Source organism: Dipodomys merriami, unplaced genomic scaffold (assembly GCF_024711535.1).
Source record: "Dipodomys merriami isolate MVZ:Mamm:240054 unplaced genomic scaffold, mDipMer1.0.p SCAF_133, whole genome shotgun sequence".
In the NCBI taxonomy this organism is placed as follows: domain Eukaryota; kingdom Metazoa; phylum Chordata; class Mammalia; order Rodentia; family Heteromyidae; genus Dipodomys; species Dipodomys merriami.
Window position 1 is genome coordinate 1880489 of NW_027202638.1, and position 19122 is coordinate 1899610.

A 19122-nucleotide genomic window follows, 5' to 3' on the forward strand; every position below is an offset into this window, starting at 1 on the left:
TTTTGTCAGTTCCCAGACCTACATGTTTAAATGCCTCACCTTTGGCCCTCTAGGAGGGGAAGAATGGGTCAGGGGCAGCTGGACCAAAACTTGTAAGGAATCTTTATACCTAGAAGATTATGTGTTCAGAAAAGTGAAAACTGAAAAACCCGATCTACTCAGTAAGGAGAGACAAAAGGGAGAGAGTTAAGAAAGAGATTGAAACCTTTTTACTTAAAACATCTATTGTATACCCTAGTACCATATTAGGTACTCACATTTGTCATTCCATGTAATCCTTAAATAGCCCCATGTGGTAACCCCTTTTACAGATGATGAAACTGAGACTTTGAGCTTATATGACAGTTCTGGGTGAACCAGAATTCCATCATATCTAGCCCACCAACTTCAATGCCTTTACGCTTTACTATGACAGGATCCTTCTGGTTATGTAAGGATTTAGCTACACATCTCTGAACTTCAGGGAAAGAGTTGTATTATGATACAAAATTGAGAGTCATTGAGGAATAGGAGACAACCAATGCCCAGGGCATAGACAGACAGGACAGCTGAGAACAGAGTCAAGGGCTTAAGATAGAGTCCCACAGAGCTCTGACATTCCATGCTCAAGAGGCCTGTGCCTACAAAGGAAGCAAACAAGGAGCAGCAAAGAGATCCAGAAGGAGCCTGGTACTTGAAAGCGAGGGTTCAGAAAGCTTACGTGGCTAGGTCCAGTACAGCGGAAGGATCAAGGAAAACAGCAATTTGCTCTTTGGATTTTTTGACATGAGAATCACCTTGACCTTATGGAGAATCTTTCTGTAGTGGAAGGGAACACTTCATACAGTAGATGCAATGTGAACAAATGCGCTTATTTCAGTGAAATTTGCTACGAAGGAGAAAGCCCAAATGGCAGCTTGCAAGGGAATGAAAATTAATGAAGTCTGTTTTCTTGAAATGTGTATGTGTGTGTGTGGTGGGTGTCTGTGTACACACACGTGCGCATACACCAGCCAGTACTAGGGCTTGAACTCAGGGACTGGACATTGTCATTTAGCATTTTTGCTCAAGTCTAGCATTCTACCACTTGAGCCACAGTTCCCCTTCCAGCTTTTTGATGGCTAACTGCAGATAAGAGTCTCATAGACTTTCCTGCTTTGGCTGACTTTGGATCAAAAGTCTTCAAAACTCAGCCGCTTGAGTAGCTAGGATTATAAGCATGAGCTACCAGATTGTTTCTCTGAATAACTGAAAGAAATATTTGGAGACCCCTTCCCACATTTCACCTATCCTTTAAATTTTCTGAGACCCAGTGAAGAGAATTAATTGATGGCAAACACTCAGGCCTTCCCAATATGCAAACCTCTCCACTGGGTTCTACCAGCTAGTTAAGGGGAAGGAATTTTCCTTTGATTTTTCCCATACCCTCTGCTCCCCTCTCCTCTTCCAAATCTCATTAGGAAGTCAAATTAAGAAGACTACATGCAGCCAAGTTTTATTTTTCAGAAACAGTCCCACCCCTCCTCCTAGCACCCACGGATTGAGGTTAATGGGATTCCAGGCCCCCTCGGCCCACTGGAAAGCCAGGGTGACCTACTTTTCGAGGTCCTGCCCGTTGAAACTGACTTGTTTTTCAATGATCTCCATCTTTATCCCCAGCACCACTTCTCAAAGGACAGCCATGAATGAACAAATTAGTAGCCGACTTGTTTAGCTCAATAAATCAAGCTGTAGCTCCGACAGTCCAGCCTGCAGGTAAAGACAGGAAAGACAAATTCTCAGCAAAACCCACATCCTTCACCAGTTCCTTCAGCACCTAAGTGGAAAATGCCCAGGTTTCCTGCAAATCAATTCTGAATTTCTGTTACTCAGGTCCTCTAGTGTAGTCTAACTGCTAAGACTTACTGGAACTTTTAAGGATAATCATTCTGTCTTACAATGAATCCTGAAAAGAACCACAGACCACCCTTAAATTATTCCTACCCACTGTGCTTAGTTAACATGTGATAGACAAATGGTTGTGTTTGTGAGGACAGTGGAATAGAGACATGGTCACCTTCTCCAGAATTCCAAAGCCACAGCTCCTCAGGAGATCAGAGGCATCTTTCTCTTAAATCAGAGCTGGAAGTTCCCAGCACTTGCTCAGGTACATAGATGTACTCAGGACCATAACAAAGACATATCTTGGACTGGAGGCGCAGGTGGATCAAAGATCCCTGTGGACCTACAGTACTAGACACATCCTGATTCACGTTTTCCAACATTACAGGCACCTCACCCAAACCTTTCCCCACCAACCAGAACTTAAGGTCAGTGAATGACTTGGGCGCCCCCTTGTGGCTGAATTGAGTTTCTGCAACTTCAAAAAATGGTTTATTCAGAGAAAAAGAGAAACAGAAAGCAACCTGTGAATAGTTTAGGAAAACCCCACCAGAGTCTCCCTGGCGTGGATCTATCATTTAAACAGAAAGAATAAATCTTCAGGCGGAGCTTAAACATCCTTTCTACCACTTTGCTTCTGTGGGGTTTTGAGTTTTGCCTGGAAAAGTAGCATGAGAAGCAATGAGCCTTTACCAAATCCCATGGCTTGCCAGCCACAAGCAGCATTTTCCCCACAGTAAAATTGTGGGGTATGTACGATGTCCTCACTTTTCAGATTAGTAAATGCCAAGAACAGTGAAATAAAAGCTCCTGTCACACAGGTATTAAATGGCTAAACCAAAACTCAAGACACTGGCTCTGTCCCAGTATCCTGCATTTCTCCCCTACACCCTGCCCACTGCCTCACTGGGTATAAAAGGAAACATTTCTACATGTCCTCATTTATATTTTTAATTTTTCTGATATGATTTGCCTGTTTATAACCTCATTGGGATTGTCGACTTTTTCTTAATGTTTTCGAATACCTGTATAGATACTCTTTAGTTACACTTGACCAAGATATTTTTTGCTAACACCTGACAATTTTTCTACAGTGTAGATGTAAGTTGAGCTCCCTTGACCTAAGTGCTTGAGACTAGAGTGCTGTGGTTTGTATCTTCAGTATCCCCCAAAGATCCCTATGGTAAAGGCCTGGTTGCCAGCCTGTGGACCTGTAAGAGGTGGTAGAACCTTTAGAAGATGGGAGGCCTTACTGGAAGGTTAGACCCTCAGAAGTATGCTCCTAGGGGATATTGGACCTAGCCTCTTTTTTTCTGTTTCTTGGATTCCATGAGGTGAGCATCTTCCTCTGTCCTGCGCTCCTGCCATGATTCTCTGTGCTTGCATAGGCCCAAAGCAACAGGGCCAGGAAGCCAGGGCTAAAACCTTGAAAGTTATTTATCATAGTTATTTTGAAACTGTGACGGACCGACTAACACAAGAGGTGTTTGGGAATTCTGGGTTTAGTTGTCTGTTTTGTCAGTTGTGGATCTTGAACTCGGCCTGGGCTCTGTCCCTGGGCCTTTTTATACTCAAGGCTGGTGCTGCTCTAGCACTTGAGCCACAGCACCACTTCCAGTTTTGGAGTAGTTAATTAGAAGAGTCTCAAGGGAACTTTTCTGCCCTGGCTGGCTTCGAATTGCCATCCTCAGATCTCAGCCTCCTGAGAAGCTAGGATTACAGGTGTGAGCCACTGGCACCCAGCTATTTCTGAAAATTTTATGCCTCATATATATTTCATATGAATCCACAAGGACTTTTATTCAAGTTCTTTTGTGTACTGGTACTGTGGTTTGAATTCAGGGCCGCTTGCTTTCACTTGAATCTCTAGCTCATAACTGGTGCTCTATTGAGCCACATCCAGACTAGCATTTTGCTTTGGAAACTGAGTGTCATAGACTTTTCTGCCTAGACTGATTTTACACCTCATTCCTCTTGTCTCAGCCTCCTCAATAGCAAGGATTATAACCGTGAGCCACCAGTGCCAGAGTTATGCAATATTTTTAATGCACCTACATTTTGCCTCTTCTATGATGTCTGGGTGAAGATTTCCACTTGTGGTATCCAGTTGATGCTCAAAAAGTTTAAGATGTTGGATTTATCCATTAGGGATATTATTATGTGGTTTTTTATGTATATGTTTTAACTGTATTTATAATCTGGGGTGTGTGTGTGTGAGTGTGTGTGTGTTACTGAAGCTTGAACTAAAAGCCTACACTCTTTTGGCTTTTTCACTCAAGGCTGAGTGAGCCACCCCTTCAGTCATTCCTCTACTTCTGGCTTTTGCTGGATAATTAGAGATGTGAGTCTCCTAGACTTTTCTGCCTTAAGTAGCTATATCTGGATGTTTTCTATTTGATTCTAGCTTTATTGTTTTGTGTATGACATCAGATGAGTCTGATATTTTCTTCATTTCTAGTGTAATTAATTTAGACCAACCTCATTTAGTTTCACTAACTTGGGCATACTATTTTGTGTAAGCCCTCACTTGTAGTTTCTGAAGTCTTCAATTTGTGCCATGGACTTACATTTCTGTTTTAACTTGTATATCATACTATTTTGACTACCATGCTTTATCATATATTCTAGTATGTGTTGTGGCTAGATCAACTCTCCTCGCTTGAAAACTGATTCAAATTTAAGTTGCAAGTGGAATAAAATGAAACCAAATTAGCAACACATCTTGGAAGACGTGGCATATAAAAATGCATAAATAAGAACTTTTCTTATAGTTTGAGCAAACTGAAGAACTCCAGTCCTATCTAGCATTTCCTAAAGAAAGTTAGTTTAATAGAATTTTTATTAAAAAATAAAAGTATTTGATTTTAATTAAATTTGGAGCTAAAGAAAGTATAAGAGCTCTACATTCATTTCCTTAGATTAATTCATTTACTTTTTAGATATTTGAAGAGGAAGCAAGCCTTAGCAAGCCTTAGCATGGCCCATATTCCATTGGTAGAAAAAGGAGAAGACAGACATTAAACAAGAAGTTCCTAGGATTCTGGGTACCAATGGGCTCACACCTGTTATCCTAGCTACTCAAGAGGCTGAGATCTGAGGATCACAGTTCAAAGCCAGCCCAGGAAGGAAAGTCCATGAGACTCTTATCTCCAGTTAACCAGCAAGAAGCCAGAAGTGGAGCTGTGTTTCAAGTGGTGGAATGCCAGCCTTGAGTGGTAAAGCTAAGGGACAGCACAGAGGCTCTGAGTTCAAACCCCAGTACTAACAACAAAAAAAGTAGTAGTGGTGATGGTGGTGGTAGTTGCTGAGGATGTGGTTGTTGTTGATGTTGTTGTTGCTGCTGCTGCAAGAAAAGGATGTGCTCAAATGCTATGTGAAGGTAGAATAAGTGACCTAAGCTATGTGAGGAAGTCAGGAAACACTTCTTGCAGGAAGCATTACATCAGCTGGGGGTCAGGGAGAAATTCTCTAGTTCAGGATAAGAGAAAGGATGAAGGCCTGCCTAAAGATTCTACAAACTGCTCCCTAGACCTTAGAGGTTCAAAGTTGCCTTGCCACCCATCACTGGGTCAGGCATTTTTTGCTGTTCCTTTGCCCCTGGAAACCTTTACCAGGCTCTGGAGTTCACCTCTCTGGTGCTACAGACTTGGCTGTAACATATTGGTCCAAATGGGTTTACTGAGAATGGTTTCCACAAGGCTTGTTCTCAAATGGTTATGTCATGAACTAGACAAAGGTCAGGATGATTTGATGAGGTGGAATTGCGTTGGTTTCTCAAGTTCCTCAGTAGAGATGTTTTTGTCGCCTTATGTTGTCACTGTGAAATAGTGTCACCCATAAGGTATAGGTATAAGGTAGAGGATGTGATTGACTAACCTGGCCCAGAATCACAACTTATGGAAAAAGGAAGGCAATGGAGGGTGCCATTGTTCTCTGGCAATGGAAGAGGTCTGCGTCTAAGGGAGTGCTTTTCTGAGGGTTAAGGCAAGCTGGGAAATAAAAGCAGCCCTGCTGGATGTTCTTGCCTGACAGGTGAGACAGGCCTGGGCCACGTTTCACGAGTCTATCCATGAGCAGTGCCACAGCTCCAAGACTGCAATCTTTTCAGAACCTGGCCCTTAAAGAAGCCGCTGAACACTGGCCTACATTCCAAAAAAGTGCACACACGGGAACAGGAAAGAAAATCTCCCAACCTATGGCAGGCTAAATTGAATAACAGACTGTGTTGGCGTGGCAATTCAGCAGTTTGTAAAGTCTTCCTTAAAAAGCATCTGATGTACCCTGGTGTAGGTATTGTTAGATGGAGACAATGAGACTCACAGAATGAAACAATGCTCAAGATCTGCAGCTAGGAAGGAGTACAAGTTGCCATCAGAATTCCATCTGTTCAGTCAGCCCATCGGGGGCACTGGGATGCAGCTGTGAGAGCTGAGTTCCAGCCCTCAATGAGCTCCCAGCCTAGCAGGGTACGCAGAACAGGGAGGAAGCAGTTACAGTCACTGGCTACAGCAACCTGCAGTGTGTGACAGACCAAGGGCTCTTGCCAGCAGGTCAGAAAGGCAGCACGTGAGCTGAGGCTTGAAGAATGAGTAGAAAAGTGATTATTGGTGCACTTGAAGTACATAATGGTCACTTGCAGGGATATTTGTCCCCCGCCCCCATGTCCCTAAACCTAGTAAGTCCCAGGAGTTACCAAGGTTGCTGGTCCAAGGGCCAAAATTTCCATCACACTTCTCTTCGCTGGCCTGCCCAGCTGGACCCAGGAAACTTCTGGAAAACCTGCTGGTCCTCCTCTTCCCTCCTGAAGGCTCTTGTGGACCTGCTGGTGCCCACGCCAGACTCCTCCTCCACTCTGTGCAGGCTGCATTGTGAGGTCTACTGAGGAAAGCCTCTCCTTCCCTCTCCTTGGCCATCTCTACCCAACCCTACCATGCGGCTGTCAATCACAGCAGAGCTAAGGACCCTTTGTCTAAAGTGCTTGGGACACAGGTGGCTCCAATTTCCCATTCCTTTGGATTTTGTAGTATTTGCATATTCATAATATGCTATCTTTGGAATTAAGCCCTATTCTGAGCATGAAACTCCACTGTTTCATACGAACATTATAACAGCCTGTAATTTTTGTACAGTATTTTTTAAAACAATTTTGTGCCTAAATGAAGTTTCATGGTGTGGGACTTTTTCCACTTGTGGCATCAGAATGTTTTGGAATTTGGAGCCTTTCAGATTTTGAATTTTCAAAATAGGATTGTGCAACCTATAATAGTAAAAAGAATACAGATGCCATTCATTGGCATCTGTAATTCTTTAGAGCAGACACACTTGATCCCCATTTTAGAGATTTGGAACACTGAGCTACAGAAAGGTTTAGTCATTTGTCCAAGAATGCACACAGGTGGTACCAGGACCCACTCCACAGCTTTCCCTCCTCTTCTGCTTACTGTTTGGTCCCATCTTCCAACAGAACCCAATGATGTAGTTCACGGGACTGGGCAGGTTAGGACAACAGAAGCAACTGGTCCAGATAGAAGGCACAGGCATTCCCAAACAGCTGAGCAGGGCAGCTGCCAGCTGGACTGAACAGGCCAGTTGGTCCGCAGCCGAGGGTTCCCCATAATTAGCAGCCTGGGGTATAGAATCATGCTGAGCTGCCTTTAAGCTGCAGCCCTTCTTACTTGTGTCTCCAAGTTCACTCATATCTCTGTGCCCTCTCATTGCCTCTACACAAAACATGTTACTTCTGCCCACGGGATTGTCATGGAATAACACAGGATGGCCACTAAGAGTGTGTTGAGTGACTAGGGCTCTTCTTTTCCCAGCCTCTTTGGTGGACCATCACTGTATAGCTCATGCAGCTGACTACTCCTGAGCCCTGCTCTCAACACAAGGAGATGGAGGGCAAGGAGGAGCAGCCTTGTAGTTGTAGACTTGGAAAGTCATTCCAAGCAGCTGGAGCTGGTCAGCCAAAGGTGAACCAGCTGTGAGTCAGTGAGTGCACCCTCATCCCAGGCAGGGCCTTGCCACAGGTAGCCTCTCGGGGGGTGGAGGGGGGGGGAAGGGGAGAACGGACAGAGGCAAGAGAGGATCTCCGTATGAGGCACAAATGCTCAAGAGTCAAAGGGGCCAAGAGAATTTAGAAGTTGATGGAAAGAACACTGACCTTGAACTAATATGTGCTTGAGTTATGGTTTCTGTTTTGCAATTTAACTTTGTATTATATGACCCTCCTGAGCACCTCGCCTCATCCCCCCTATATATTTTAATCAACAATCCATAACTGTTATAGATTAAATGGGAATGTGTAAGTGAAGGCTTGGTACATTGTTAAGCATTTTTATCGTATAGTTCATCTCCCATTCGACACAGCTGGGAGCACACAGAGCACATGTATTTGTTCATTCACTTTTTCAAAACTATTTGCAGAGCCAGACACCAGTGGCTCACCTCCTGTAATCAATGCTAGCTACTTAGGAGGGGCAGAATCCAGAAGATTACACTTTGAAGCCAGCCTGGGCAGAAAAGTCTTCAAAATTCCATTTCCAAAAGAAGGCAAAAAGCTACACTGGAGGTGTGGCTTCAGTGGTAGAGCACCAGCTAAGCAAACAAGTTCAGTGAGCGTGTGAGGCCCCACCACTACCAGTATGATATGTATTTGGTAAGTATATGTGTATACATATACATATTTACATATAAATGTATTCTATGTATGTATACATGTATATATGTGTGTATATATATATATATATATATATATATATATATATATATATATATTCTGAGTATTCCCTGTTCTAGACACTGGGAATAAAGCCATGCATGAAGTACACAAAAAACCTGCTTTCCAGAGCTTACACTCCAGTGAGAGATGCTCAGTAAACAGCTAAACAAAGCAGTAATACCAATGCAGTGGCAACACTAAAAAAGAACAGAGTGACAGCACAGGGCTCTCCTCATGTTTGTCCCACTGAAGAGAGGAGAGAAATGAGTGTAGACAGCAATGGCTGGTTTACTGCCTCCTCTCTGCCCCTCATCCTCCATCCCCATCTGGGCAGATGGCTCCCAACTATGTACCCCAGCCTCCTATAATGTAAGACCTTTGTATTTGCTTTCCAGGAGAGCAGCACCCTCAGCTGAATTTTCAGTGGACAGGACACGCCACCTAATGTCCTTCCTGACCATGATGGGCCCCAGTCCCGACTGGAATGTAGGTTTATCTGCAGAGGATCTGTGCACCAAGGAGTGTGGCTGGGTCCAGAAGGTAGTGCAAGACCTGATTCCCTGGGATGCAGGCACTGACAGCGGCGTGTCCTACGAGGTAGGTGTGTGCCTGTAGTGGTACTGGCAAACTTCCCAAGCATGTTCTTGTGTCCCAGCCTGTTCTGTCCCAGAACAGGGACATAGGACAAGTCTGACTCAACACTGTCCTAAAAGAACTTAGTCCATCAGGGATGTCAAGCATGGTCTCATCAATCCACACAATGACTCTAGCTCTAGGAAGTATTACACAGTGACCAAGAGATAGGGACAAAAATCTGCTAAAAACAGAGTCACAGGTAAGCAGGGGGCAGCGTGCTACAGACCCAGACACAAAGGCAGACAGCAGCTGGGGGTTGTGTAAGACTGCGCCAGATCAAAGAGCTAAGGAGTTTATTTTGTCCTGAACAGGGCATTTTTTATATATGTTGATAGTCAGCATATCAGACCAAAATCAAAATTTGGAGTCATCAATACCAATGAACAGTCTAGAACAGGTATCAGTATGCTATGGTTTTCAAAACAGATCTAACGTATACCCTGAGTCTTTTTTCTTTTTGTTTTTTTGGTTCCAGTCGTGAGGCCTGAACTCTGGGCCTGGGCGCTGTCCCTCAGCTCTTCAGCTCAAGGCTAGTGCTCTACCACTTGAGCCACAGTGCCACTTCTGGCTTTTTTTCTTTTTGCTTATGGGGTGCTGAGGAATCTAACCCAGGGCTTCATGCATGCAAGGCAAGCGCTCTACCACTGAGCCACCTTCCCAGCCCCTGAGTCTTAGTTCTTAAAGCCAGCTAATACCTAATTTCCTATCTTCTGGGGCTGCTTTTCCACTATACTGGCTGAACTGAGTAGTGTTATCACAAATGACTCACAGAGGCCCAAATGACTCACAGAGCCTAAAATATTTGCCATCTGATCTATTATTATAAAGTTTGCTGCCTGGTGCAACAGAAAGAAGCGTGGATTTGGGCCACACCAGGTCTGCCATTTCAGAGCTGTGATGACCTCTCTAAAACTTGGCTTCTACATCTGAGCACATATGAAAGAATTATAATGCCTAGAACTATAAATTTCCAAGCACAGCACATGGCATGAGTTCTATAAATATAGCTACACTTGCTAAGTTGCCATCCGAGTGAGGCTTTGGGATCAATCTCCAGCACTACAAGAACAACAAAAAGCATATCAGTTTGTGTTTTGATCCATATAACAAATTATAGCTTTTACATTTTATTTGCCACTTTCTACATTTTTTTTTGTTTTTTTTCTGCAGTCACCAAACAAACCTACAATTCCCCAAGAGAAAATTCGGCCCCTGACCAGTCTGGACCATCCTCAGAGTCCTTTCTACGATCCAGAGGGCGGGTCAATCACTCAAGTAGCCAGAGTTGTCATCGAGAGAATTGCTCGGAAGGTACTGGGTTCAAATCTACCCAGGAGGACTAAGAAGACTCCTTTTGCTTTAAAATCATAGGGTCCCTCACACCCTGGGATATGGAAGTCCTGACCCTCCTAGAGTTTTTAGTATGTAAACTACTTCCTAAGATGTAAATGAGCAAAAGGAACTCAGTAGTGAGGGCCACTGCTCAAAAACTGATTTGATCCAGATAAATTTCATCAGGATTCCACGTCTGCCATAACCAGAATCCCTGCCTAGACAACCTTGATTTCTTGCATTTCTTTCAGTCAGGTTGCAAATGTTGGCCCAGAACTCCCTACACATTCCCTTCTCTCTTTGGTGTGAGCCCTCCAAGTAAAATTCCTTTTACAGGGAGAACAATGCAATATTGTGCCCGACAATGTCGATGATATTGTAGCTGACCTGGCTCCAGAAGAGAAAGATGAAGGTATGCTGTTCTTTGTTGCAGGTGGCAATATAAATTGACATGATCTTTTGGGAAAGCAACCCTGCAAATACGTTAAGAACCATCAAGAGTCACAGCCTTTGATTTGATAGAGCATGTGCTTAATTTGCCCCAGGCAAATAAAACACAAGGCCAAGCCTAGTCACCAAGTATCAGGTGACAGATGCTTGCTATGACATCAGTAGGACTGATAGTAAAGATATGTTAGAAGATACATTTTAACGGTATCAGTCCTTTGAAATTACTACAAAAATGGAACTGTGTACATGGATCAAGGAGTCACGTGCCCATCTAGCAAGTGCAAGGCCCTGAGTTTAAACCCTTATGCCACCAAACGTGACCATGAAAATAGAATTCTGTAGGCTTATTCAGCCCACTTGTTTTAATGTTCACATTGGCACATGAGCAGGCACAGTGTGTTCACTTCCTCTGCAAGGACAGAGATCCAGATCTATAGTCATAAGTTACGAGAGACAGAGCCATAGTTCATAATAACAGAATTGGGAGGACTTACGGGATAAAGCATGTAAGCTTCTTAAAACAATGCTAGCTCAGCAAACATCTACTGCCCTTGCTGTTACCATGGCAACCGTGTATGAGGCCACAGGGCCTCACACTTCCTAAAATTGTCTAGGAACTTCCTACACACAGGTGGAAAGATGTCTGCCAAGGTGAGGGATGGTAACTAGTGATGAAAAGATGTATGTTAAGGAGGGAAAGGAAGAGACTGTTCCTAGGGTTCATCAACAGGATGTTGAAGTCGAATTTTTTCTGTGTATGCTAGTACTAGTGTCTCAAGTTCTTGCTCAGCTTTATTTGCTCAAGGCTGGTGTTTTAGCACTTGAGACACACTTGGAACTTCCAGGCCTTTTCTGGGTAATTGGAGGTAAGACCACTGTTCTGTCCAGGCTGGCTTTGAACCATGATCCTCAGCTCTCAGCCTTAAACAGAATCTCTTCAAGGGAGGGGGATTGCTGCTACCACCCCTAGGCTCACAAAGGCTAGCCTAGCAGCAAGGCCTGCCTTGTCTGGGGAAAAGGCCAGCTGTGACTTCTATAGTCCCCAGTACAAACATATCAAACATTCTTTACAGATGACACCCCTGAAACCTGCATCTACTCCAATTGGTCCCCATGGTCGGCCTGCAGCTCCTCCACCTGTGACAAAGGGAAGAGGATGCGGCAGCGCATGCTGAAGGCACAGCTGGACCTCAGTGTCCCTTGTCCCGACACCCAAGACTTCCAGCCGTGCATGGGCCCTGGCTGCAGTGACGAAGGTAAGAGACGAGCTGACAGCTTTGGAAGGAGGTGCGCCATCTTCCACATGGGCAGGCCAGGCCCCTGGAGGGATCAACTTGATCCAAGTTGTCAGTGAGTTCCAACTGGAAAAACCCTCCTTCTACATCACGAGGCATCTGAATACAGAATATGCTTTATCACAAGAATTTCTGAGGCTGGCCTCTTCCCTCCTCAGCCCTGGAATGAAATATATACATAAACTGCATAACCAACAAACATTAAGTCTTATAGCAAATTACAAGTAACAAGTAGCCAGCTTCTGGGCCTTAACTCCAAACCCCTTTTAAGCAGCTCATGAACAGATTGGCAGAGATTGTATCTCAATCTTTTGCCCTGAAATTGTCACTCATGGTCCCTCATTAGTATTCCACCTTAGCCTGAGTTAGGGAATGCTTCATGCTAGGACCTTCAAGCTGATTCAAAAAATTCTCCCAGTGCTCTGAGGTCAAGCTTGATCTACAGGCCTAGAATGCCTCCGTTATGATGGCTCAGATTTGGAGATTGCACAATGCTGACGGCTGCACAAAGGCCTGTTTCCCAGGACATGCCTCCTTTCTCTGCCTGGTCGGATCTGTTCTCTGGCTCTGTTCTTCCACTCTTGGAGATGGAGTGAGGCTTTTTTGGGAGGATGGGAGTGAGGCGCAGACTAGACTGGTGCACTGCAGGAAGAAAACCATTTCCAAATGGAAAATAACTGAAGAAGGCTTTCCCTACTGCAGGCCATTTCCAGCTGCAGATTGAAATGCCTATAAGGGCTGTAGTTTGTTTATTGCTTATCCTTCCAAAAAAGGACCGCTTTGGGGAGAAATAAACACTTCTATACACATACACACACACACACACACACACACACACACACACATACATATGCATATGTATATATGTGTGTATAATACATATGTATATTTCCTATGAACAAGAAGTGTGAGTGGCTGACAATGTTGAAGGCTTATTTCTTTGGGGTTGGCAAACAAAACCCTGCCATGAGATTGAGATCTTTTCTCAGAAGACAGTGCTACCTGGTTCCCCGGACTTCTTATTTTTAATACCTGGAATCTCTATCAAGTGCATTTTGCTCCCCTGTAAAGCTAGAGCCAACACTCACCATACACTGTCCTTAGGAATGACATTTTTCTGGACTGGGGAACTTGCAGCTTTACACCATAACTCAAGTATGAACTTGCACCATGCCTTTGACTTACATGTCCTTCCAAAAGAACTTTCTGCATTAATGGAGATGTTCCACATTGGTACTCTCAAAGACAGTCACTATGCAAACAGGGCTTGAGAACTTAAAACACTAATAACTGAGGTGAATGCTTTATTTACTGGTCTTAGATACAATTTAGACCATATGATTAGATGGCTTATCTTAAAATATATGCAGACCAGACTAGATTTTGTGTGCAAATAAAAACATTCTTTTACTCATCTTTTAAATGTGTTTTTCTGAAATGGAAAGTGATGCCACGTGCAGCTGGAAAAGCATTTCCTCCTAGAGAACAGTGCCTGGCTTAAAGATACAGACTTGGATGTTTGAGTCCACCAGCTAGGTCCCCCGAAGGCCAGCAGGTTCCTGTGGGTGGGAGGGTCCATTGGCATGTCCAGTGGGCACCTATCTACCCACCACTGAGCACCTGCTGGGTGCCTTGCAGATGGCTCCACTTGTACCATGTCCGAGTGGATCACCTGGTCACCCTGCAGCATCTCCTGTGGCATGGGCATGCGGTCCCGGGAGAGGTACGTGAAGCAGTTCCCGGAGGATGGCTCTGTGTGCACACTGCCCACCGAGGAGACGGAGAAGTGCACAGTCAATGAGGAGTGCTGTGAGTGAAGGGACCAGGCAGGGGCTGATGGGGGGCGGGGGAAAGGGGCGTAGATTCCCAAGGCCATCAGTGTGACTATGAACTCCCCGCCGTGCCTAGCCCCCAGCAGCTGTCTGATGACGGAGTGGGGAGAGTGGGATGAGTGCAGCGCCACCTGTGGGATGGGCATGAAGAAGCGGCACCGCATGGTCAAGATGAGCCCAGCTGATGGTTCTATGTGCAAGGCGGAGACATCCCAGGCTGAGAAGTGCATGATGCCCGAGTGCCGTGAGTGGGCGTGGGGGGTAGGCTCTGGCAGAGGACTTCAGGCCTGGTAAAAACAACAAACTCCACAGTACCCTGTATCACCACGGGGTTAGAGGCTCAACAGTACAGGAAAGCCCGGCCCACTGTCCTGTCAGGAGTAAAGTGCACTAGCACACAAAAAATACAAAATTCTAGGAATCTCAGTCCAAACACAGCCTTGAACATATCCTTTATTTCGTGACTTGGGGAAGGGTGTTCATCTAAAGTAAGTCCTACTCAGACCTTCAGTACTGTTGCAACTGGACGCTTTTATGCTAAGATTACTGACCTCATCTGAGGTTGGGCCATTACCACCAGCTAGGCGGAGGGGGATAAGAAAAGTAGCTCGAGGAACCACTTCTTCTTCCAGAAAATTGAGTCTTACTTGAACCCATGGGCAGAGCAGGGGGCAAAAAAGCAAAGGAACTATTCTCAGTGGCATATCTGGCTCTTGACCTAGACACCATCCCATGCTTGTTGTCTCCCTGGTCGGAGTGGAGCGACTGCAGTGTGAGCTGTGGGAAGGGTATGCGGACCCGGCAGCGGATGCTCAAATCTCTGGCGGAACTGGGAGACTGTAATGAGGAGCTGGAGCAGGTGGAGAAGTGCATGCTACCTGAGTGTCGTAAGTCTGGGTCCTCTCTCCTCCTAAGTTCCTCAAGTCAGGAAGATCTCCTCTTGTTCCCTACTGGCCCAGTGCTGTGACCATACTGCTAGAAAGAATATGGGGCTTGGGTCTCTAGATTGACAAAGTTATTTAAAGTCTTCAAGCTCATTACTAACTGCAAAATCCAGAAACTGCAAGTGGTTGTCAGCTTTACGTGGGAGATATACATGAAACACGCAGCCCAGGACAACTACCCTTAGTCCCTTACATCTCCACATCCTGTTATGGGTCTGTCTGAGCCTTTTAATTCTCTTCCTCCTCTCCCTGCAACCATTTTATTTTTACTCTTGACCAGAAACTGGACATTAAGTCAATGTCTTGCACTCTAGTATGAAGACAGCAAGGAAACAGCCAAGTTTTCAAAAGGTTGCTGCCCACAGAAAACCTCTGGGTCAGTAATTTTGATGATGTGAGACTAACAGTTTTTCTGGCCAGTCTTCCAAGAGAGCTCGCTTCTCTTTAGCTTGGAACAGGGCAGGCATGCCTACTTGCTTGCTATGATTTGTTTTCTGACCTCTTTTTTATTGCATATTTGCAATCTTTTCATCTTCCCTCCCCTTGTTAGTATTCAAGCTGGCTGCCTAGTTTAGATCCTAGCTCTGTCCCTGCTGGGCTGTATAACCTTCAGTAGATCACTTATCCCAGGTCCTCCATTTCCTCATCCATTAAATAGTAGGAGACACTTCCTAGGTTTGTCTGATAAAACCTAGTAACTGGCACCAAGTTTGAACACAGTACCTGTGAGGTAAAGGCCTTAACTGATAGCCTCCCTGACAGCTCCTGAGCTATTTTAGACTTAGCCAGGTGTACAGTTAATTCAGGTCATGGATTAGGGACCCAGAGCCTCCAATGGCATCAGTTACCAATTCATACAAAAGTCTTTATGTCAACAGGGCTTAATGAAAGAACATCTACTGAGTACTTTCTGGGCTGGGAACAGTAGTCCATTTAATCATCACAAGCTAATGAGAAAAATACCATCATCCCCATTCTTCAGATAAGAAAACTATCTTAGTTCACAGATAGAATAAAAGGCTGAAAACTGTTAAAATGACTTCCTAGATCAGCCCAGCCTCTGGCTTTGCAAATAGCAGCGAGTTTGGAATCACTTCCCTCTTATGTCAACATCCCAACAATCAGATCAATGTATTATTTCCCCTTCACATGTGTGAGGTGCCAGCTTAGTGAGAATTTGTGCAATCTAGTGCCAGGATAAGCTATAAACTCCTCATCATCCCCTTTCCTACTGAATTTCCTATTTCTGGCTTTTGTGATTCTCTCACAAACTGCCACATATCAGACACAAAATGACAGAAGCCCAGAGCCCTTGACATTGTAATATGCCTGTTAACTTTTCTCCAAAGGTCACACAGCACAAGGCCTGGTAGATTTGCTCTGAATATCTCAGGTCAACAGACAGTGGGAGGCTGGTCTTTGCCACCGAAAGCTGAGTGGTCAGTGTTTAGAGCTCAGAGAAGCTCTGAGCACACTTCAAAGGCATTAGAAATGCCTTCTTCAGTGGAGAAGTTGTAGAGAAAGAATTCAGGTCAAGACCTGGCACCAGTTCTGCCTCTGCTGTTTACTGTGTGGCCTGGATGCCATCATTCTGCCTCTTAGACCTCGTTCCTTATCAAAATGCTTACAACAGGTAGCTGTTCTAAGCAAATGACATTATCTTGTTTTAGTCCTGAGATACACTCATGCTCATCCGTGTCTTGCCAGCCATTGACTGTGAACTCACCGAGTGGTCCCAGTGGTCAGAATGTAACAAGTCATGTGGGAAAGGTCACATGATTCGAACCCGTATGATCCAAATGGAACCTCAATTCGGAGGTGCACCCTGTCCAGAGACTGTACAGAGAAAGAAATGCCGCATCCGGAAGTGCCTTAGAAATCCATCCATCCAGAAGCTACGCTGGAGGGAGGCCCGAGAGAGCCGGCGGAGCGAGCAGCTGAGGGAGGAGTCCGATGGGGAGCAGTTCCCAGGTAAGGCTGCCTTGCAGACCTGCACCAGGCTCAGTAAAAAAAAGGAGTAGGGATATGGTCTTCAGACCCCAGTTTGATTCTTCACATACAAGACTTTAAGAAAGCATAATTTATAAAGAAGATAATGGGAGGAGGTTCTTTATCAAAGAAACGTTAAGAGAACAAAATTACCTGCCAAAAGTATAAATTTTCAAACAAAATTGTCTAATTCCTTTCCTTATTTTACATCTGTAAAAACCAGAAGTCTTGCTTAACCTTGCTCAAAATCAGTTATGACTTTCTAGTCTCATCCACCCTTTGCAAAAGGAGGTTATAAATGGCATGGATAGGTCAGAATCACTTAGAGGATGTTATTGGGAACCTCTCAAAGTATCCATTTTAGGGGTGTGGCTCTGACAAGACAGCGCTGGCATATATGGCTTCAGTGTTAGCACAAAGTTTACCAACGTTATCTGCCTTGACCTTACTTCTTCATACATGGAACCAACCTGGAAAATCAGTCATTACTGTACCAATAAAACAGAGCAAGTGCAAAAGGACCTGTGGAATGAGTGTCTTACAGTACCTACAGTTTAAGAAGGACTGGAGCAGGTAAAATTAGACTGTAGGGAGTTTTCCAGCGAGCAAAATATAATCTACCTAGCAGAAATACACAAGGCACAGAAATGCCAAATAGCGTATGTACAAACAGATGAAATGGAGCAGAGACAAGAAAGGGAGGAGAGACCAAACCATAAAGGCCACAGGGGCCTACTGAGGATCTTGAGCCCGATTCTGTGAAGGTCTTAGGCCAATAGACCTATGCTGAGTGGTTTGAAGAAGAGAGGAACAGGATAGTTTTGTTTAGGACCAGAAAGGTTCCGGTCCTATTAAAAAATTAAAATGGAATCCCTACTTAAGGCTACACTGCTGATTAAACTGACCTAAGCCTACACTGCTGATTAAACTGACCTAAGCCAAGAGTGCAATGGCATAGGCAAATAAATACAATTCGAAGGTGCAGGGTTACATCTTAGTTACAGACCTTAGGATGGTCTTTAGATTCCCAAAAGGGTTTTGTTTGTTTGTTTTTTAAAGGCAACCGTGTAACAGGTTTAGTTGTAGTTGTTTCTGGTCTGTTGTTTTGATTGTGAACTCATCAGAGCTAGCTTTGCTGGTGCTCTGCCACTTGTGCCATGCCTCCAGACAGATGTTTTGGGAGCTATTTTGGAAATGGGAGTTTGACACACTTTCAAACCCTAGTCCTCTAGATCTCAGCCTCCTGAGTAGCTAGCACTACAGTCATAAGCCACTAGCATGGCTTAAATTTTTCATTATTTTTTAAAGCATAGCTCAAATTACTCCCTTTTACCTCAACTAAGGATGATGAGAGAAAGGAACAGATGTGAAAAGCTACCCAGCAGTTCACTATTCTTTGTTGCAAGGCACAATGGCTCAAGCCTGTATTCCTAGCTACTTGGGAGGTAGAGAAGGCAAGCCCAAGTTAAAAAAAAAACACACACACAAGACTCCATCTCCACCAATGCCTGGCCACAATGACATGTCTCTGTCATGACATGTACCCAGCTACACAGAAGCACAAATAGGAGGATCATAGTCATCAAATGAGACCCTATCTCAAATACAAGTAATACAAATGGGCTGGTGACTCAAGTGGCAAGAGTATCTGCCTAGTAAGTACTAGATTGAATTCAAAACCTTATTACCAAAATCTATAGATATATGTATCAGTTGCAGGTCCCCAACCAGTGCAGGGATCCCTTAAGGCCAACTCTATGCCAAGTATAGCTTCTCCATGAGACTATAGTGTGGCAGATACCTAATGCACAGACCTAAACACAACAGGTTCTCAACGGAAACACACAACTACCTCTGGTAGGCTATCCAAAATCACACACACAATTATGGAATGGACTAAGGTTTTCTCATACCATGTGTCTGCTCATGTTCCAGTGGCAACGATAAATACCCACAGCTAATTTTAAAATGCAGAGAAATAGACTGGCCCTTGACAAAAAAACTGCCAAGTACTAAGGGGAGGGGGGGGAGGCAGTCTACTACTACATATAAGCCAACAGACTCTG

The 19122-nt window shown here is 44.4% G+C and overlaps 1 protein-coding gene across 1 annotated transcript in view; it reads left to right on the plus strand.

Moving 5' to 3' along the window:
- Spon1 (spondin 1) overlaps nucleotides 1–19122 on the plus strand; it is a 268437-nt gene that overhangs the window by 248443 nt on the left and 872 nt on the right. The window contains exons 8-15 of the mRNA XM_070019438.1: nucleotides 8974–9175; nucleotides 10385–10525; nucleotides 10883–10958; nucleotides 12070–12252; nucleotides 13930–14100; nucleotides 14200–14367; nucleotides 14846–15010; nucleotides 16775–17038. Of these exons, the coding sequence (XP_069875539.1) occupies nucleotides 8974–9175; nucleotides 10385–10525; nucleotides 10883–10958; nucleotides 12070–12252; nucleotides 13930–14100; nucleotides 14200–14367; nucleotides 14846–15010; nucleotides 16775–17038 (1370 nt within the window). The remainder of the gene's footprint in view (nucleotides 1–8973; nucleotides 9176–10384; nucleotides 10526–10882; nucleotides 10959–12069; nucleotides 12253–13929; nucleotides 14101–14199; nucleotides 14368–14845; nucleotides 15011–16774; nucleotides 17039–19122) is intronic.